The sequence below is a fragment of the Vidua chalybeata genome, chromosome 19, assembly GCF_026979565.1.
Source record: "Vidua chalybeata isolate OUT-0048 chromosome 19, bVidCha1 merged haplotype, whole genome shotgun sequence".
Lineage (NCBI taxonomy): Eukaryota > Metazoa > Chordata > Aves > Passeriformes > Viduidae > Vidua > Vidua chalybeata.
In genome coordinates, this window is record NC_071548.1 from 9479525 (window position 1) to 9501378 (window position 21854).

The 21854-nt window shown below is 40.8% G+C and overlaps 1 protein-coding gene across 2 annotated transcripts in view; it reads left to right on the forward strand.

The window, feature by feature from the left end:
* Window positions 1–21854, forward strand: part of PRKCA (protein kinase C alpha) — a 147318-nt gene that overhangs the window by 46166 nt on the left and 79298 nt on the right. For both annotated transcript variants that reach the window (XM_053960270.1, XM_053960271.1), the window contains exon 3: window positions 13514–13596. In XM_053960270.1, the coding sequence (XP_053816245.1) occupies window positions 13514–13596 (83 nt within the window). The remainder of the gene's footprint in view (window positions 1–13513; window positions 13597–21854) is intronic.

The window sequence follows — 21854 nt, forward strand, 5'->3', positions numbered from 1 at the left end:
CTTCAGCATAACTCATGCAGAATTCATCTGTTTGCATGCCACTTGGAGCCTCATGGAATTTGTTATTTTCCATCTGCATCTCTAACAGTGTCACATTGTTTATGGAGAGAGCATGCAGTTCTCTATAAGTCACTTTGCTTTCATACAGTTTTATTGCATTATTTTACTCAATTTGTGAAGGATTTAAGCACCCTGCAGTGTGCAGCATTACAAGGCATAAAGTGATTGAAAATAAAAACTATTTTTGGCTGAAATAATGGAATATTCACCATCAGAAATATGAAACAGCATTTAAGTGCGGGTGAGATGTAATGAATGAGCTGCATTATATAAAAGGGTATTACTCAAACTATTAATTATAAGGACTTAAATTCAAATCTTGCAAGGGGAAAAAGTGGCTTTTTTATCTTGCTCCAGACTAGCTGTGGAATGATCTTTGTTTCCAAACTGAGGTCTAATGAGCAACATTACCAAGCAGAGACACTGCTCTGCTAGAACTTGGACATTCAACACTGAATATTGAATTCAACATTGAATTCTGTGATTTGGGAAGCAAGAGGTGTGAAAACACAGACAGGAGCTCTGAGGAAACTGCTGCAGTGGGGTGACTTGGCCCAGGCTCCCTGCATCATGTACCGTGTCCACTAAAGCTGGAGATTTTGTTCTCCTTTCAGTTTTCTTCTTTTCCCATTGTCACTGCCCGGGCTGTAGAGCCCAACAAAGAAACCTTGTCCCTCTGCAGTGCTTTAATTTTGGTCTCTGTGTCATTTCCCAGTGGGCTCCTGGGAGCCACTCACCAGCACTGCTGACATATGTCCTTTGCCACGGTTCTTTGTGTTTCCTTGCCTTCGCGGTGCTGTCCTCGCACACGTGGACGCCGTTCTGCCTGCACAGGGGTTTGGCCATGTGGCAGCAGGCTGGCAGCAGCCCCTGAGCTGTGCTGCCCTGCAGGGCCGTGCCCCTGTGCTCTGTGTCAGTGACAACAGCTCCCAGATGTCACCTGGGGGCTGCGTGCCACAGGTGCCTTGATTGGGGTTTCTGTTCTGTTGATTGTTTTTTTTTTTTTTTTTCCCTTCTTTCCCCTGGCTCACTGAAGCCTAGCAGAGTGCTACAGTTAAGCAGAGAGTCCAGTGAAAAATTTCTGACATGTGTTTAATTCTTTCTGCAAAAAAAAAAAAAAAAAAAATAGGCCTTTTTTAACTTCTCCTCAGACCTAGTGAGATGATTTATATATATGACACCTCTAGCAATGACTTATCACTTAAAATGGATACATCCACTAGTACTTTTAATAGTTCTGGAATAAGATGACATTTCAGGCACCCACAAGTGTATTATGGAGACTTTGTTAAGCTGTAGTTTCTAATTATGTTACATGCATATTGTAAGATAATGCATCGCTTTGTTGCAGTGTAAGAAAGAAGGGGGACAGCTAGTTAGGGGAAATAGGTATTATTCAGGTCAGACAAACTTTAAAGTTCAAAAGCAAGTGGCTTCAATGGTTTCTTTTTTATTAGTAAAGGTGTTATATTTTTAAACCCCCATGAAAAATAGAAGGATTTCTTACTTTAACTGTTAGTAATCAGTGCTTCTAAAAACTGTCAACCTGAAGCTCAAACTTTGGCTCTTGTTTTCCTTACCAAGTTATAGATTTGATGTTTAATCACAGACTGCTTTAATTTTTTTTCACTTGCCTTTATGCCTTTTTGACCTGACTTCTAAAGTGCCAATGCCATGCAGTAAAGCCTTGAATAAAAGCACTCTGCAAAGACTGTAATGACAAAAATTGATTTGCTTCACTTTTGCTCTGCAGACCCTTAATGCATGTTCTGTGGTGAGTGGGAATGAGTTGAAATCTCATCTTTCTTGTTGTTTTTTTATTTTGGTTTGAGTCATGGCTTACTGAATTCCAGGCCCTTACTGCTGCTTGAAGATTCTTGGCCTGCTGGAAGCAATATTCTCAGGTGAATGTCAGCTAATTTATCATTGACATTCGTGCCTCGTTTTTCATTTGTGCTAATATATTGCTTTTGGTAAATACATGGGAGAGGGACTAGTGTTTACCTTTCCATATCATGAGAATACTACTCAGTCTATCTGACAGAAACTAAGAAATGCTGTTTATATTGCTGCTTCAGTGAGCCAGGAAAGACTGCACAAATATGTCATGAGCATGCAGTGGAAAATGCTCTTATACAATTTTCACAGTCAGGGTTTCATATGACTTAGTAGCAAGAATAACCATGATTGTTTCTCAGAATCAAGAGCTCAAACATAGACTAAATTTTGCAGAGCATTCTGAGATAATTATCAGGTTCTACAAATGTTATCTCTGCTTAAAAATGCTTTGAAATCTTTGTCAGCCACATGGACACAGTGGAGAAATTGTCTCAGTTCTTTGACCTGAAGGTGCCAGAAGGATTGAGTTTCAACACTGATACTGATACAGGTTTTTATCAGATGGATACTTTTTCTGGTATAAATCTCAGCTACTCTGGTGGTCTTGCAGTTCTATTTCTGTACTGTCTGAGCTTCCATGTGCTGTGCATTGAGCTAACTTGTGGAGCTGCTCCAGCTAAAACCTAGCATTGCCAAAAAAAAATGCACTGCATAAGTGTTTGGACATGGAAACAAGCAGGCAGGGCCACTGGTTCTGACAGCAGTGTGCCATATGTCAAAGTGAAGTGGTTTCTTAGCAGTGACTGAGGAAATGATGGCTCTGTCAGCTGTGCCTGCCGAGGATGTGCTGCCCCAGGAGTGCAAACAGCTGAGCTGGGCCAGCGCAGAGCCAGGCTGGGCCAGCGCTGAGCCAGGCTGGGCCAGCGCTGAGCCAGGCCGGGCCAGCGCAGAGCCAGGCTGGGCCAGCACAGAGCCAGGCTGGGCCCGCACTGAGCCGGGCCGGGCCAGCGCAGAGCCAGGCTGGGCCAGCGCAGAGCCAGGCCGGGCCAACGCAGAGCCAGGCCGGGCCAGCACAGAGCCAGGCCGGGCCAACGCAGAGCCAGGCCGGGCCAGTGCAGAGCCAGGCTGGGCCCGCACTGAGCCAGGCTGGGCCAGCACAGAGCCAGGCCGGGCCAGCGCAGAGCCAGGCCGGGCCAGCGCAGAGCCAGGCTGGGCCAGCACAGAGCCAGGCTGGGCCAGCACAGAGCCAGGCTGGGCCAGCGCAGAGCCAGGCTGGGCCAGCACAGAGCCAGGCTGGGCCAGCACAGAGCCAGGCTGGGCCCGCGCTGAGCCAGGCTGGGCCAGCGCAGAGCCAGGCCGGGCCAGCACAGAGCCAGGCTGGGCCCGCGCTGAGCCAGGCTGGGCCAGCACAGAGCCAGGCTGGGCCAGCACAGAGCCAGGCCGGGCCAGCACAGAGCCAGGCTGGGCCAGCACAGAGCCAGGCTGGGCCAGCTCAGGAGGGCTTTGCATGCACTCCTGCTGCTGGGATCATAGCCTGATGGGCACTGTCTGGTCAGCTGTTCTCAATTCATGCTCAAAATGTACCTTTAAAAGTTACAGGGAATATAAAGGGAGTGTTCACAAGAGTCTGTAGTGACCGGATAAGGGGGAATGGCTTCAAACTGATGGAAGATTTAGATTAGAAATTAGGAAAAACCCTTCCCTGTGAGGGTGGGCAGGCCCTGGCACAGGTGCCCAGAGCAGCTGTGGCTGCCCCTGGATCCCTGGCAGTGCCCAGGGCCAGGCTGGACAGGGCTGGGAGCAGCCTGGGACAGTGGAAGTGTCCCTGCCATGGCAGGGGTGGCACTGGATGATTTTAAAGTTCCTTCCAACCCAAACCAGTCTATGGTTCTGTGATTCTACCTGGTGAAAAATTCCATTGACTGTTGCCACAGGGTTTTCTTGCTGGAAGCCTCCCATCTCAGCTCCTTCTTTGTTTTGAATTTTTTTTTCATTAAATGGTTTAGAGCAAATATAAATAATTCGTTCATAATTAAATGATATGTTTCTATGGTTTCATATTTTGTTATTTATGTACTGCCAATCTCTGAGCCCACAGGTAATTCTTGTAAATATCACTTTTGCTATTGGAATGATTTAATGTAACTTATGTCTTTTAGTCAACCATGTAATTTTGATAACTTCCAAACCTACAAAATTAATCTGCTTGTTATGAGTAAATAATATACCCACCAAACATACTGTGGAAAAGACATCTGAGGGTGAATATTCTTAATTCTTTAATTGGTTTCCCAATGTGTGTTTTGTCTTCTGTGTTGTCTTACATTGGCAACAAATTTCTAGCTGTAATTAGTCTAATGTGGAGTTCACATTTTTTGTGTATGTTGTTTTTCTTCCTGAGAAGTTGCAGTTTCTTTGAGATGAAATGTTTACAGTGACTGATGAGAGCAGGAAAGTGATATTGAAGTTTCTAGCAGATGACCCTTTAATAAGATGTATGTAATTGGATAAGACTTGCAACAAATATTGGGCATCTGTTGGGTAACATGGAAATAATGAAGAGAAACAGGAACTGGAAAAATCTTTAATTAACAAAACCTCTTCAATTTCTTGATGTAATACTACTGCTGAAAGAGAATGGGTGGATAGGATTTAAAAAATTAGCCTGAATTCTTTGAGAAAATTGTCTAAAGGAGTTATTATCTGGTTTTTATTAGTAACCAGGAATGATCAGTTGGTTTTATTAGTAACCCTTACGTGCAAAAGGAGCTGAACTTGATCTTTTTCCTCCATATCCTTTGAAAATTTCATCTGTGTCTTTCGAACCTTCCTCTTTTAAAATGCTTTTCTCTATTCAAGATGCACTTTTGGTAGGTTTAGACAGACAGAGAATAATTACTGGCAAAACAAACCAAAATAATGTGTGGTTTTGTTTTCTTGGAATGGAACGTGTGGAGGCCTCGGGGCAGGGATGGCAGGAGGCTGCTGGCTCTGTGAGGTTGTAGTCATCCAAAAACCTGGAGAGGAGAGGAGGTGAGAGGCTCATTACCATAGAGCAACACGAGTTGCTGCTGTGTGACATCTTGTGACATCATCCCACCCCCTCCCTCGCACCTTCCAGGGGATCACTTCACATCTGAAGTCATCTGCTGATCATCTGTCACCTTGAAGCCTCTCGACTCTCCTCATACAAATCTGCAGTCAGGATTGTGTCCTAACAGGTATTGCAGGAAGTTTATTTCTTGTGGTTCAGTGCTTAGGGTATGGCTCTGCTTGTATTTCAAACAGCTTGTTCAGTGTCATCCTGGCCTCACTTCTTGCCACCCTGAAGAAAAATAAACATTATTTGGCAATAATGAAATTAGTGCGTGGCTTGTGTTTGCTGGCAAGGGAGGTTCATTAATTTTGTTAGCATGTTATAGGGTTTCTCAAACACAACTGAAAGGCTAAATCAAAATACCCCAAAATACTTGAATGTTCAGCTCTTGGCAGTCAGCTCTGGCATTTCCCTTATTGTGTTGGTGTCCTTACAAATGGTACTCACAGGAAATGCTTTGGTTTACTGCTCGGGATCATTCAGTTGTGAAGTAAGATGGGGATGGGATGCTGGGAACAAGAAGCTATAAGCTTGCTGCTAAAGGGTTCATGGTAGACCCTCAGAGCTGTATGAGTGTGCTTGCCTTATTCCATCAGGTTTCCACGCTTGGAGCTGTGGGGGTCTCAGCCATTCCTGGGGAGCGTGGCCCAGGCCGTGTGCAGTTGACCGTGGGGTGATTTAACACCAGGTGAAAGATTAAGAAGCCACAGAAGTCTTTCAGAAGCTCGTGTTCATGCATTCCCGAGTGATCGGAGCTGTTTTCAGCTCGGCTGGCAGCGAGGAGCAGCTCTGGGCAGCTCCTGGGCCAGGCTCTGCCCAGCTGGTCCTGGCTCGGGGTTGGAGGCAGAACTGGGAGAAGGCACAATGGGACAGTGGCTGCTCCTGTAGGAGCAAAGCCATTGCACTTGCTCTTGGTTCTAGAGATTATTTACTCACTGAGCACCTCATTTTTCATGCTGTGGGAGATTCTCTTGTAGAGGCTGCCACTGTAATTTTCCAAAAGCCCTTTGCTTGCTGTCAGTGTCTGGAATTCCAGCTGTATTACAGAACAAAATGCATCCCAACAGCTGCATTCTGGAGAGTTGGTTTCAGCTTGTATCCCATCATTTTATACAGCCTTAAAATACGTAATTTTAATATGTGCTGCTTCCTCCTGCTCCCTCTCCCAGCCCTGGGGTTCTGTGCTGGTTGATGCCTCAAACTGAAGGAGCTGCTCTGTTTTAAACATCCCATTTCTGCAATTGGGGTCACTGCTGAAGTAGCTGAAAAATCTGAAGAACAACTGCTCAGCGTTCACAGGAAGCCGTTCTGGGCTCTCCTATTGTGCTGGCTCTTTAATTGGAAGAGCTGTGCTGTTCCTCACTGCTGTGCCTGTGCTCAGCTCCAGAGCAGAAGAGAGCAGCACCCAGAGGGGCTTTGTGGCTGCAGAAAACACATTAACAGCAGCAGCTTCTTCAGCTGAAGTGAATTCAAACTGCAGAAGTGATAGAAAAAAAAAAAAAAAAGTCTATGATTGTGGGTCACCTTTTTTGTTGGTACGAGTTCTCAAAATAGCTATTTCAGCACTGGTTTTGATAGATGGTTTCTGGGTTATTATTCATTTATAAAATGGGACACTGCAAAGGAGGGAGATTAATGGTTTTGTGAAATTTTAGCAAGGGCTTTACATAGAAACAGTGGTCTCTGTCTCAGAAAGTATATAATTAACAAGTAGATTGAAACAGTGCTGAATATTTCATATTACATTAAATCCTCTAATATTTTGAAACTCTTCCTCAGTTTTGCAAATATTGTGCTGCAGTTTCAGTAGAATAAAATATATAATGTACCTTCTTTTTCCTGTATGGAAGGCAGAAATTACAAATCTGGTATAATATGTATCTGAATATAGTATTCAGACAGATCTGAATATGTTATGTGAGGTATTTTACTAAATCCAAACTGTTTCAAAAGCGTGTTAGGTATATATTTCTAATTTAAAATGTGCAGGTATATATTTATCATTTTATCCCACGGTCCTGCCAGGTCTGCCAAAGTTATTTGGGTAAATGTAAATGCATATGCATTCCCTGCCAGGCACACAGCCTGTATTTTCACACTGTTGTGGAGTTGCAAAGCCAGCTTACCAGAGACATCCATCTGTTTTCTACTTAGTGTAAAGGAGTTAATGACCTGAGTAGTTAAGACTGTCCAGAGGATCTGTATAATCCTTTCACACAAATAAGATATTGTTGCATTTAACCGTTACTTTCTCTCAAATTAAAAAAAAAAAAAAAAAAATTAAATCACACAGCAGAGTTTACAGTGGTGTTATTTCTGTCCTCCACCTGAGTTTTTTTTAATCTAATTGAACTTGACCAAGCAGAAAATCTGTGGCAAGGTCAGAGGTATGAACTTGAGATTAGGCAGAGCAATTATTAGCAGGTACACATGGAGCTTTAGAAATAGAAATAACAATTTATCAATATTGATTTCATGTATTTCTGTACCTTGCCCCCAGGGCAGGTTTCTGAGAAGGTAGCTTGAGTTTTGCAGAAACCACAATGAAAATGAAGGTAGCCCACGAGCCAGGGGATGTGTAGCCCTACACAGATTAGTGCAGAAAGAAGGTGCTGTGTGACCTTGTGGGCTCACAAAAGAGCTTTAAGAAGCTTAGGAACAGGTTAGGGTGATGGGCAGAGACGTTGTTTTTCTTATTCTCTGTCTTAGCTTGGAACAGACTGTGTCTTGCTGGGCTCCAGGCTGGTTTAGTCAGAAAGGAGTGGGAAATGCCAAGTGGAAAGATTGCATAAAGCAGTTGTAAGTGTTAGCCTGGCTACTCTCCTGAGACAGCACTTCCTTCTAGATGGGGTGAAACACTGGCACAAAAGAAAGCTGGTGTATTATAAATTATATATGTTGGAAAAGTTAGGATAATTCAGTTTTTAAAAATTCTCAGTGGATTCAGTATGTTGGTGGAAGTCAAAGGTAGGGCTGCTTGTGACTGCTATAATCTGCAGTCTTGCTTATATTTAATGTAAAAGGGATTTTTATTATATTTTCACAAGTTATAATATGTTCCAAAGAGGAGAAGGACAAATATTGCTACATCCTATATCTTAATTGCTGCTCTTCTTGTTTATCTATTCCTAGTAAACTTATTTAAACAGTACTTATTCAAACAACAAATGTAGTTGGTATTTAATTGATTTGTCTATTTTGAAGTACTACCCTATTTCTGTTGATTGTAATTGCTATATTTAATCTTGGGATGATCTAACACATGCCACGTGCCCCATTCATTCATTCATTCATTGCTTGGTGCTGTGCAGAAGACACAGGCCAGCCACAGCTATGGGCCCCTGGGGAAATTCTGTGGCCTCAGTGAGAATGCAAAGTGTGTGGAACAGCAGCACAGCAATGACTCCCTGCTCCACACTCCTGCAGAGACTCAAAAGTGCTCTGGAGCCCTCTGAGAGTAACCCAGAGAGGGCTTTGTTCTTACTGAACCTCTGTGGGAACTCCTCAGTCCAGTTCAGGATCAGTTCTTATTTAAAAGCCCCAAAGCAGGAGCCCAACAACAAATACAGAGTGTGAACAGAGTTAATTCCCTCTTGCTGCCCACGAGAGCTCCAATGCTGCTTCCTCTGCTATGGGAATAAATCACACAGGACTCCATTTTCTTCATGGTGGAAAAAGCCCATTCTTTATTCACATAACTCATTTTTATACAGTTTTACAGACCTCATGGGTGACTCCAATTGGTCAGGAGTTTTCTTGCCAATTACTTTCTTGGTTAGTAACAAGTTGTTATCCTGTATTGATTGGTCACTCAAACCCCTGGGGTGTACCTGCAGGAAAAGTTGTTTTTGAGAGATAGCTTTTATTTTTCCATCAAACAGTATAAAAACAGCTCATACAGGTGCTGGTTGTTTTTCACCCAGGAATAGATTGTTATGTTAATGAATTGCTCACACCAGGATTGCTTGCACTTGGGAACTTGCAAAGGCTACCTTGACAAGTCCAGCCACTGATTTTAGGAGAGCAGGCTTGATTTTATGAAGCCTTTTTAAATTATTTTTCTACCTTATTGCAACACTGTGGACAATCAACTCTTGAAACCTGGAAACAAATTATGTGCCTGTTGTTGTGGGGTACCCAGTAATGCCATGGCAGTGGAGCCACAGCTTTGGAGTTGGTTTAGATAGGCAAAGATGTGATTTCTACACTGGTTAAAATGTTACCCATTTGAATTGGGACAGTAGTCTTGACCATTGGTCAGTGGGCATAGTGGGATTTGTTTTAAGGTTATACTTGATGGTTTTGGTGCTCTTTTCCAACCTTAATAATTGTATGATTACAAAAATGAGTCAAAGATTACTTGAAAAAGCCTCACTGATTTCTCTGTAGATGGTAACTGGCAGCTCAGTTGGACTCTCTGGCAAATACATTCTCTCCACCCTTTAGGTTTGCAGCTGAATTTGTTTTACTGAATAAATAAATACTGTGGTGTAGTAGAGCTATTTATATCTAGTGGAAAGCCTCACCTACTCTGTTCTTTTTCTTCGAAAAGTGGGAGTTTACAAGTGATTTAAAAAAAAAATCTCTTGACCTTTTCTAATAGTTCTCAGTTGTAAAGCATGTGACTTTTGTCTTGATATTCTTTACCCCTTGTTCTTTGGAGTGCTTGTGATTGTGGAGCTCTTCAGACATATGGCTGAGTGATGTGTGGGCTCAGCAAAGGCTTTTCTTCTTTACAGATCATCTAATAGGGAAGATTGCTTCTGTTTCTGTTATTTATGATTGCAGTACTTCACTCTGGTCCCATCCATCTGTGTCATATATGAAAGCCATTAGTAGCAGTATTTTTTAGCAGAGAACTCTCACCTGACCATATATCATGATAATCTTTTCACTCCACATAATTTGGAATAAAGCTGGAAATTGACAGTGGAGCCTTGTAACTCTGAGTGACAACAGTATATTTTATATATATATATATATATATATATATATATATATATATATATATAAATATGTATTATTGATAGCAACATGTTCTTTTCAGTGCTGTGCCTGGACAGAGCAGTGTTGGGTAGGATGAATTGCCCTCTGTTATGTACCATAAATCCCACAAGCCCTGTGGAACATCTTCAGCTTGTTTTCTCTGAGAATGCACTGAGTGCTCCTTCCCAGGTTCTTCCTTGGTTTTGTGCTGCCCAGTTGGCATTTTCTGCTCTCTGGGAGGGCAGGGAGCAGCCAGGGAGATGCCACGTGCCAGCAGAGAGCAAGCACTTAGTCTGGGTTTGCAGCACAAGGCCTGTTTTGTTCTCTGCATCCCTCCCTGTTCCCCTCCCTGGGCTGCAGGGAACCTTTGGCTCCAGGAAGTCCAGAGCTGGAGGGGATGGAAGCTCGCTGCCAGATTCTATATATACACCACAGATCAAAATCACGCTGTCAAAACACGAAAATACCTCAATAATTTTCTTTTTCATTTTAGCTGTCAGCCTCGAGAGCCACTTTGCTCTCGAGCTACTCTGCATAATGTGTGCCAGCTCACTTCAGCTCATGGTAAAGTGTAAAGGAACAAATTTCCTGGCAGCCTCTGCCAAGCAGTGTAATACAACTTTCATTACATGAAGGTGGTGAACATGATGTGACTTCGTTACAGCTGCAGTAAGTGATGTGAAGCTCTTAACATCTTCAAAACAAGTAACAAGTGAGAGGTTATTTTTCATCTCTATTCCTAAAAAAAAAAAAAAAAAAAAGGCACGTTATTTTAGGCAGACGACACTTTGTTTGCACTTAGCTGAACTAAGTAAATTTTTACATGAGTTCTCCAGGTCTGTGTTGCTCCATGAAATAAAGAAAACACTAAAAACAAATGCTAAAATACAGTTCAATGGCTGGATTTCAGCTTACAAATTTGGATGTTAAATTATATGTACAGAAATGATGGCTGTCCTATGGATTTCAGTTGTTCTTCTCCCTTTGGATTTATGATTCCATGAAAGTTGCTTGTTGCATAGTTTATTTCTGTGTCGAACTCTTTGGTTTTCTTTGGAGTATTCTCAAAAGGTGAGACAGGTCTGATGCTTTTGGATCACCTATTAAGGAACCAGGCTCTTTGGAGATAAGTCACCCATTACAAATGGGAAATAAACGAGAAAGAATCAAGGCTGTCCATGTTGAGTTGTCCTCAACTCCTGTCAAAGTCTGTTATTAGGCTGAACCCAAATTCAGTTTTGAGCCTTCAGGAACCAACACTGATAATCAAAGCGTTAGCACGCAGTTTTGAGGTGTAGCCCAAGTCCAAAAGGACAAATATTCTGTGGCTTGCTTACTCTGGCAGCTGAATTGTCCTTTCCATTGCAGTGTCATGAGCATCATTTCCAGGGAAGTTCACAGCTAAAGTTCCCATGTCTTTATCTCGATGCTTAAATCATATTAAAAACAAGGTTGACATTGTCTCTGGTTGAATGAATTCCTTCACACGCTCTGAGAGGCTGTCAGCTCAGAGATAGGACGTGGCTGTGGTGTTCCAGAAATTCTGCCCAAAGTAGATGCCCAGATACTCAGTTTTCCTTACACACATGGCTGAATAAAGGCAGAGCTGGAGCAGCCACGCCAAGGTCTGAATTGGAATGGCAGGCATTGGTGAAGCAGCTCCATTCTACAAATCTCCAGATATTCCCATAATATGTCTGAGATCTTTTGCATTGATTATTACATTATATTTTGCAACTTCTACAAAAATAATTAGTTAACTTCATTATTTTCTGAAGGATATACCGAGATTTTAATTTTTAAAACTTTTTTTGCATGTATTTCATTTCTGAAAACGCAAATCAGTCTATTGTCCTTGGGACTGGGAGATCTGGAACCAAAAATATAATCTGAAAGTAAAATATGACTCAGCTGCAAGTAATATTAATGGTAATTGCCACTTAGTGATCTTTCAGTTGGTAGAAAACAAACCACCAAAATGATAATTGCAGGATTCACTGGGATTTAGGTTGATTAACAAACTAGACAACCAAGTGGGCAGCACCACTGAGCCAGAGCTGTGGCTCAAGTGGAGTCAGCAGAGCTAATCTGGAATCAGAGGAGCAAAACCCACTTTATTCCCTTTGCCCAAAGAATGAACATATGCCACATCGGAAATAGAACAGTTGGAAACCATTTCTGCATGGGACACTGATGAAAAATAGCTGGGAGGGAGAGAAGGGTGATCAGACTCTAAAGGCAGACTTAGGGGTGGGGATGAGGCCAGGCTGGCATTAATGGGATCATGGCTGTGTCTGCAGTGACCTGCAGGTGCACCTGGTCACAGCTCTCTTCACTGTTTATTTATGAAATAAAGTCATGGCTGTTTTCAATGGGAAAGAAAAGTGTTAACGTTGCCTCATGCAATGAGCTCTTTAGAACAATTTAGTAAATTTAATATGTTTTCCCCTGAAGTTGAGGAAATCCAGTGTTTGCAGTTGTTAAAGCAATTCAAGTCTATTTTATTCTTGAGATTTGGGAAATAGTGTATTTTTATGTGTTGGAAATGCAAAATTTCAAGTATACAGAGAATGCATTACCTATAAACAAGCTGTGAATTACTTTTAAATCATTTCATTATAGTCTCCTGACTCACTGTTTGATGGCACGTTGTTTATTACAAGGTTTTTTCAATCTCAAATCTTGATTGTCTGTTTCGTCGAAATGTGGACCAATTTCAAAATACCTGAACTAAGTTTAATATTATGAAAGAGCCCATAGTGGGGGTGAAAAGCTGGAATACTGACTCTTAAATTAGCACCCTGAAGCAGACTGTTCTTTTGCTGTGGTTTGGAGGGACCTGTGTGTCCTATGCTGTGTGACAACCTATGGCCTTGATCCCCTGGCAGGAGCTTTTTTATCTGAGAAAGAAAAAGTTCTTTGAGATCATTAATAAATTTTAAATGGTCTTCACATTGCAATCAGGAGCTCATTTTCTTTTCCCATTATCTCCTGCCATTCTGTGCTATGAGAACACTTTGTTCTCTTAGAACAACCTCACTCAGAGAGAGATCTGGTCCCTCACAGAAGGAATTAACTGGGAAAGATTTGGATTTTCGTAGAGACCTTCCCCAGGCATGCAGGGGAGCAAATCCCACACCCAAGGATGGGTTTCATTCCAGCTTCACATTCCTCACTTCTGCCTCCTGGATGCACATTGACAGTTCCTGTGACAGAGCAGGATGGAGATTCAGGAAATGTGGCTTTGTAGAACTGCTTATCCCACACTGTATTTGAGCACTGTGGGCTGTCTCCAGCATTAAAGATTTATCATTGTGTAGAGTCTCTTGGTTTTTAAATGTGAATGCTTATCTCCTCTTTAATCACAGTGTTTGCTTGATGGCTTGTGTCTTTATTTTACATGGGACTCTACTTGATTTCTTTGACTTACAGGTGAAATATTTAAGTTTTATTTTATATTTGTTACAAAATAAAAAAAAAAAGAACACCACCAACAACCACTCTAACTGTTGTTTCCCCCTTTTTTTCCAGTTTGCTGTTTTGTGGTTCATAAGAGGTGCCATGAATTCGTTACCTTCTCCTGTCCTGGGGCTGACAAGGGGCCCGACACTGATGTGAGTACATTGACATTTCAGACACTGCTTTACACAGATTTATGTTGTTGCACCCATGAGAGAGGATTACAGACAGGATCAATGGGTTCTTCACGACAGATAATTGAGTCCAAGTGGGTTTTAACAGTTGTGAAGTGAACATTTATGGACTGAAAAATCTATTTTTGGTAAGAGCAGTAAGCTTGAATGTGTGACCAAGAACAATATCCTCAGAATGTGATAACCTTGAGGTGTTCACCCAGCCATGAATCAGCATTTTATTTTCTTTGCTTTATGTTGGATTTATTTGACATTAACAATTCCCAGAAAGGCTGAAGCTTTTTCTGAGCTTTCTTAGTATCTCTCTTATCTCAAAGTGTATCTTTTGAGCTGTCTCTGGTCCTTGTCTCCCTGCACACAAAGATCTGTAGCTCCAGTTAAAGGACAATTTAATCTTGAGCCAGCTGGCTTACTGGGTTTTTATTTTATTTTCATGTTTGAGCTAGTCTAGGAGTCTGGCTACTCCCATTCCATCCTGCTCTGTCAGTACTTCTGTAGCATTTTTGGTCCACAACCAGTTTTTCCTCTCAACACATCTGCCTGCCTAGTGAGACACATGAGCAGGATCTTTGTGTCACCCTGCTGAAATAATAAACTGATCTCGTTTGTTCACATAAAAATAACATTTCTTTGGGTTTTATAAATCCCACTTTACAGTGAAGTAATTGAACATCTGCTTATGGGAACAATACATTCCAAGTGTTCTTTGTCTGAATGGCTTTGTTTTGTTTCTTATCACATATTCATGCTCTAGATTGTAGGCTATTATCTCCTCTGATAAAATGCACCAGAAGAATTTTCCTGCTAGCTTTTAATGAGCTCCTCATGAATTGTTTCAATATGCCAGCCAGGAGGTCAGTGAACAATATAGGGGCAGAAGCCACAAGGGGTCTTGGAAAATTTCAGATATTAAAAAGTTCTCTCATTTTTAAATTTAAATATGGGGAAATGTTGAAGAACTGAGAAGAATTTTTAAAACTTCCATTTTAATACATTTCACATAATTTTTATTTAGGTGCAGAAGAAAAATGCTAAAGTTAGGAGTGTAATTACCCTGTTTAGTATCTCTTGTTTAGCTGATACAGACCTTACTAATAAAACACTCATTAGGCAAGAGCAAGAAACCAAAACTGTTCTTCGTACCTTTGCTTTTCTGAAAGTTCCTGATTTCTTTAAGCTTTGCAGCAGGGCATTTGGCTCTGTAAATGTAGTTAACAGCTAAGGCAGGCTTTTGGAGTCGGGGAGTTATGTATTTGAAGTGCCTGGAGCTGCAGAGAGGCTGAAACCCAGCTCAGCCCTGTATGGGTGATGTTCTCATCCCTGATCTGGATGGAGATTGTTGATGGCAAAACTCCTGCTGGGCCCAAAGGGGCCACAATTTCAGCAAAAGTCTGAACAGTTAAAGAATATCTGCTGAATTCCTCGTTCTCTGAATACAGTTCATACCTACAACAATGATTTGTAGGCATGGACTATATACCTACATTTTCTAATCAGAAGATGATTTCTGACAAACTTTGGTCAGTCCTAAAACCACAAGGAGAATAACCCAAATCTGGTTTTAGCTTAGTGCTCAGTTGTGGTGTAGGATATTAATGGAAGTTATTCTTGATTGAGAGGTGACACTCATGAGTAGCTCTGCTGTGTCCATAATGAATGGTTTGGCTCTCAAAAGTGTTCTTGATTATTTGGGTTTTTTTTCATAAGATGGTTCTGTGGGGTTGTTCACCTGAAGTTCAGAAATGAGAACACACATTTGTGTGTGAGACCATTTAATTTTATTGAGAATCTTTTCATGTGACAGAATCTGTGAGATGTTGTTAATGGCCTTTAATATTGCTGACTGCATTTAGTGATTTGGGTTTTTGGGCTTGGTAATTAAATAAATCAGCCTAATGCCTCGTTTCTGTATTTGGGTTACCAAATGATCATTTTCAATATTTACACAGCAGCAATAGCTCAAAACCAGTTTGAAGATTAAAAGTAATCAGAATATAAATATGTTTTATTAAAACTGTGCTACATTAGTGGGGACTATTACACAAAGAGGATTGTAGAATATTATACTTTAATTTACTGAAATGTTTGACTATAATTTCAACCCTTTTAGAACTCAGCAATTTATTCCTCTCCCAGTTGCTACAAGCTTTGTTCTGAAATGTAGTGTGCTATAAAGCTTATCATAACATTTAGCAGATTTTTAAATATTAAAACATCCTTTTCTAAATTACTTTGTGCAGGTGCACAATTATTTTGTGTACTCAAATGTTCCAGTGTAACCTTTCCATTAATTGTAAGAATAATACTGCCATTAATAAAATTAATTTTCCAGAGCAATAATTATAATAATTATAATCATTTTATAATAATAATTGTTGTGTATCGGAATAATGTTAAATTATGGTGCCCTGTACTTTTAATATAAATGAGGCAGTCCTTGGAAAATAATGCCTTAATAAAGGTGAGTGTAAAAGAGGAAAGCTTAAAATGAGTCTCTTCTTGTTTTACTCAGAGTGGCTGAAATGTGAGGTTGAAATGTCTGTTTGTGCCAAAAGGAAAATAATACTTGGGAATAAAGTGCTCATCCTTGAGTGGCATTGCAGTGGTGGTGTCTGGGGAGCAATATCCTGTTTCAGTGAAACAAGAAGTCACACAATCAAAAAAATCGTGCATTTCCTTATTACTTGGCAGGGTGTGAGCTCTGGTTTCTTAGCAAAAAGCAGCTCAGGCAGTTGTTTTCCTGCTCTCTAACAGCTCTCAACAGAAATTATTCATTTTCTCTTTATGGCCACCTCTTTATGGTGATGGTGCTGAGTAGAATTTAACAGTTCCTGCTGCTGGTGCCCTCCAGAGTCACAGGAAGCCTCATCTCCAGTTCAGGTGTTTGCTTTTGGGAGATGCTTGATGTTCTTAAAACTAAACAAAGTCACAGATGAAACACTTCAAACTTTGGTAAATCAGTGTAAAACTGTAAGAGCGGCCTCAGAAATGGAGTGCTGCTGTAATGACCTTTATTAGGATTTGTTCAATATTAAGGGATAATTGGTCAGTTACTTGAAAAATTGAGTTAAATACTTGTTTTCTTTGTTAATGGAATTCAGTGACCAGAAGGTGTCTTTGTTATATATTAAAATGTTCCTAATTACATGCTGCATATAATTAAAAACCCCAAGCATTAATTTAAAATAGTGTTTGACTGTATTATGTGTTTCAGTACAAGTTTATAAGACTTTGAGTGCACAAGAGCTCACAGATTGTGGCCTCTATTTCCCTTTCAGATTATAATAATAATAGAGAATCCAAGGGAGAATTACGAATAGAAATTAAAAAATGAAAATGAGAGCAAGTGACTCAATAGTGAAAGGATGTGAAATCTGACTGGGCTTGGTGAGTTTTTAGTCTTTAAGCACCTAGGGGAGAATGGATGGGAAGATCCAGATGTGTCCTTACATAAAATCAAACAGCAATTTTTTTTTTTTTACCCTCTCATCATTGCAGGGTAACTGAACCCAGGGATGTCAAAGGTGACGTATTGCAATTTCCAAGTCAGTTATCCTCTTGATACTGAAATTATTTGGCAGCTTTATTATCTTAAGCACATTTGAAAGCTCAGTGTGAACGTGGACAACTGTGAGGTTCTGTGGGATGCTGCAGGAGTTGGCTATTTTCATCAGTGGGTTGGATATTGGGATAAATCAATTCTAGAGTACAATATTTCAGATTTTTTTCTATGTGTTAAGATACAATTTATTAAAACAGCAACAAAAAAATCACTCGTGAGAGGAAGAAAAAACAATAAAAAAGCAAAAATAAAAGTAACAGTGTGAACTGATCATGAAGACAATGGTTCAGAAGAAACTGAAGCAGGACTTCCAGTGGATCATAAACTCAGTGCTGGCCAGCTGTGCACCCCTGCTACAAAGGCAGAGGTATGACAGGAATCATGATTCTGTTTTTCAGGGAGATGTTTTACGTTGAATTCTGCAGCTCTTCATTTGGAATTTGGGAAAGAACTAAAGTGTTAAAGATCTTTAAAGCACAATATTTGAGTATTTTTTTTGTCTCTTAAACTGTGACCAGGTCTCCTAAGGACAGCTTGTGGCAAGGGACAAATAACTCCTAACAGTGCAGGTTTTTGGGTGTGGAGATGGGGAACTGCTGCAAGGGGCTGCCAATAGAAGAAATTGAGATTTTTTTTCTTGGGGTTTCCTTCTCTCCACAGTGCTGTGGATATTCCCTGAGTGCTCTGTAGGGAGATGGGACATGAGCCCTGTGAGGCTCCACTGTGATTCTCATTTTGTAGTTTCTGTGATTCTAGAGCTGGGAGGTGAAAAATTGACCCTTAAAAATTCATGTGCTGGGGGACCAGTGGGAAACTCTTAATTCAGAAATGCTGATGTTCAGAGTGGCAGCAGGAGGTTGGGTTTGCCCTGAGGCTCAGGGAGTGCTGATGCCCACATTTACTGCACTGTTACACTGCTCATTTGATGGCTGGGGCTCTGAGAAAAATGATTTGAAGAATCACCTCTGTACTAAGCCAGAATAAATTAATATAACTGGTCTGCCCCGGAGGGCTTAGGTGTCTTGACCAGATTTCTTTTTCTGTTCTGTTCGGTTCCAGGTAATGCTGAAAAAAAAATTTTTTTTTTTTCCATTTTATTTCCCCCACTGGCGTTTAATCGTGTTTCTAGATCATATTTACATGTAGGAGGCTTGTTTTTAGAGTGGAAAAAGAGGGTTTCTTGACTGGCCTAGGGAATTAAAAAAACCAAAACAAACTCATGAGAAGAAAAGGCAGTAACTGGAAGCACAGTATTAAGATTTATTATAGAACTAGTTAAAAAGGGATTTTAATCAAAAAGCTTTGCAGTCTTTTTCCAAGGATAATGAAATGCAGCAGCAGGGCTTGTCTGATTTGCTTTTAACTCTGTAGTTGTTTCTTACAATGGAAAACAACTCTTATAAATGTTGGACATCTTGAGACTGGAGCAGCAACAAATATAATTTGATAAAATATTATAGAATCATTGAATCACTTAGATTGGAAAGGATCTCGAAGATCATCAAGTCCAACCATGTCTCACTAAGGTGTAGGGGCCAGGTTTTATTGCTAATCTGAATTTTCAGTAATAGGCAATCTTGTCCCAGGAATATTTTCTTTTTAATTAAGAGGAAAACCTTCTTGCTTCATCACAAAAGATACACACATGCAGGGAGACCTGGCGAAAAGCAGTTCACTGCTTGCCAGAGTAACAAAAATGTTCTCTTAAAAAGAAGCCTGTATGAGATTTTGGAAGTGATTCTTAAACAGCTCTGATGCAATTTTTCACTGCATTCCCTAAACAGAGAAAGTGTAAAGCCCCCTCTATTTACAGATTAAGGAAACAACACAATGGGTTTGTATATACAGTCTGTGCTTTCTAATTATGATAATTATTAATCACATTGATTTTGTTTGCAATAGACATTATTAGATGCAGGCAGTAGGTAATATTCTTAATAAAAAGCTATTACAATGCAAACATATTTTTGTCAGAATATGGTGTTCCTTGCTATATTATGACAGTCTTTTCCCCAGAAGCATGTCCTGGATACCAAAATCAGCATGCTCACAGTCAGTGCAGTAAGTGATAAAGGAGTTGAAAATTTTTATTCTTTTTGTTATTTATCATCAGTACTTTAAAACAAATTTTACAGGACAGCAAGGTAATTTTTCTTACAAAAATAAACATTTTCTGTCTTGTGGTTACCCTGACTTTTGAATCTCTGAAGAGTAGTAGTTTATGGAGAAATAAAGGTTTCTTGCCTATGGTTTTGACTTCAAAGCCCTAAAATTTAATAGTGGGGGAAAGTTGCTCGGTTTTGTAATGTTTTAATTGTTTTTTTTTTCCATGGTGCTGTGTGACAGTGGCTCGTTACAAAGTGTGGTTATGTTGACAGTGAAATTCCAATTTGAACAGAATCAGGGCAGAGGAAAGATGCTTTTTAATAGAAGACAGAGAAATTAAAGAAGGAAACCTGCCCAGAAGGGCTCTGTGCACCCTGAGGGTATATTGGGCTCATTTTCCTCCAGCCCTGGGAGCAGGTTCTGGGCACAGAGGTTCATGACATTGCCCATCCCTGGCCAAAAAAACATGTTTTTTTAGGCTCTCCTAAATGCCTTCTTTTAAGTAGCTGCAAGCAGCTTCCCAGCTTACCTGAAAGCAGTTCTTGTGCTGGAATGTGTTTGAATTAATCATCCCCCGAGAAAACATGTGTACTTTCTATTTCTAAATTAAAGCACAGGCTCCTTTTATTGCAGCTGAAATGGCTTTTAGCTACAGTGAACAATCCTCAGCAAAAGCAGAATTAAATTACAAAGGAAGTGGTTCATGAACTTTTATAAGTACTGGTAAATCCCACCTTTTCCCTGCAATGCAACCTCCAGCCTGGCTCTGTGGCCATTTGCATGGAAAGGTTTTCCCTGCGGCGTGAAAGGAGCTGTGTGGATCCTCTCCTTGAACTCCCCATGGGAAGGCAATCCGTGGTGGGTGGCTGCCTGCACAGTGTGTGACTCCAAAGGAACATTTGCTCACATCCCCCACTGCAGCCCTTCAGGCTTTCAGTTCATGGAGTTTGTGCCCGAGACACCGGGAGTGCAGTTTAGATTTTTGTTACAGCCTCTGAGATTTGAAAGTTCATAGCTTTTTATTTATAAGGAGTATATTTTTTATTTTCCCAATCCAGAACAGTGCAAGTGCTGAATAGCTGTATCATAAAATTTAGACTTTATATTTTTCTTCCTAGCTTTTTCCTGTGCAATAGATAATATAACATAGGTGATGCTGGTAAGAGTTAATCACTGAACAGAGCTCTGCTCAGACACTTAGGAAATGTATATAAATGATGAACCTAAAAATATCCCAGATTTTCACAAGTTAGCACTGCAGAACAATTAGGCAGTGGGACTATAAAAGGAGAACTCACAGCTAAGTTATTCCCAATAGTAAAAAGAAATCTTGTGGATGGGGTGCAGTTGTGGTGGCAGCAGCTCCTGGGTGCTGATTTTCACCATCAAAACTTTTTCTAACTCCCCAAATTGAAGTTGGCATGATTCCAACAGCACTTATTTTCCAGTTGTTAAGAATATATTGAGTTTTGTGCAATTTGGATTGAGATTCATTATTTCCTAGTCAGCTTTTGTTTCCCCTTGGCAAAAGTCTGTTGTGTCAATCCTTAAAACTCCATGTAAATGTGCTGATATTTGGGTTTAGGGGGGAAGAATGCCTAAGAATTACTAATAACCTGTTTTGTTACATGAGATCTCATGTGTAAAATGCACCATAGATAGACATTTCTATCAGGTTCCACCCCCAAAACTATGTGGGTTTTAAAAGAAAAAAAGAGTGATTATGGCACACTGAACTCAGTAGCTGGAAGAGACACAGACAGACCACTGAGAGAGCCTTGCAGAATGCTGGCAAATTTTAGCACTGTCTGTTTGTTGAGGTGGCAGTTCTTGCACCAAAATTAGATTCAATCTTAATTTGGAATAAAACAAGTGGGCTAATTTTGAAAAGCACTGCAGATCCCATATGCTCAGAGTGATTTTAATGTGTCACCAGAGTGTCCCCATCTCTGGGAATGGCTGGGGCTCTGTCCTTTCTGGAGAGGTTTGCTGATCTCTGCTGAGTTGAAGTGGTGTGGCCTCAGCTCCTTGGTGTAAATCCCAGCTGCAGTGAAGCTCCTCCGGGGGTGGGCAGGAAAGAACAACTTGCACTCTTAGGAAGGAGCAAAGCTCTTCAGAGATGTGAGGTGTTGTGACCCTGGAAGAGAGCGATGAGAGAGAGAGGAAAGCAGGGAGGGGAGGTGGGGACATCCTGGCTGGGAAGGGAGCAGCTGCCACCCTCTTCCACTGCAGCTCCATTTATCCACCAGCTGCTGGGAGAGCGTCGAGGAAGCTCTGCATGAACAGGAACTGTTTGGTTTCCTTCTCGGCCATTGCTCTTGCATTTTCTAATTTTCACTGTCCATTATTGGGGTCGTACACTGAAGAGATCCAAATAGCTCACAGGTTTTTCTTCAGCCTTTGGGAAAGATAGGATTTGTCTTGAAGTAATCAGTGACCTCAGGGAATGTGTATTAAGTGTTATCTTAATATTCTGTCGTTTTCTAGCAGCCCAATGACACTTGATGCAAACAGATTTTAAGGCAGTGGTGCATCACCTGTGCTGAAAAAC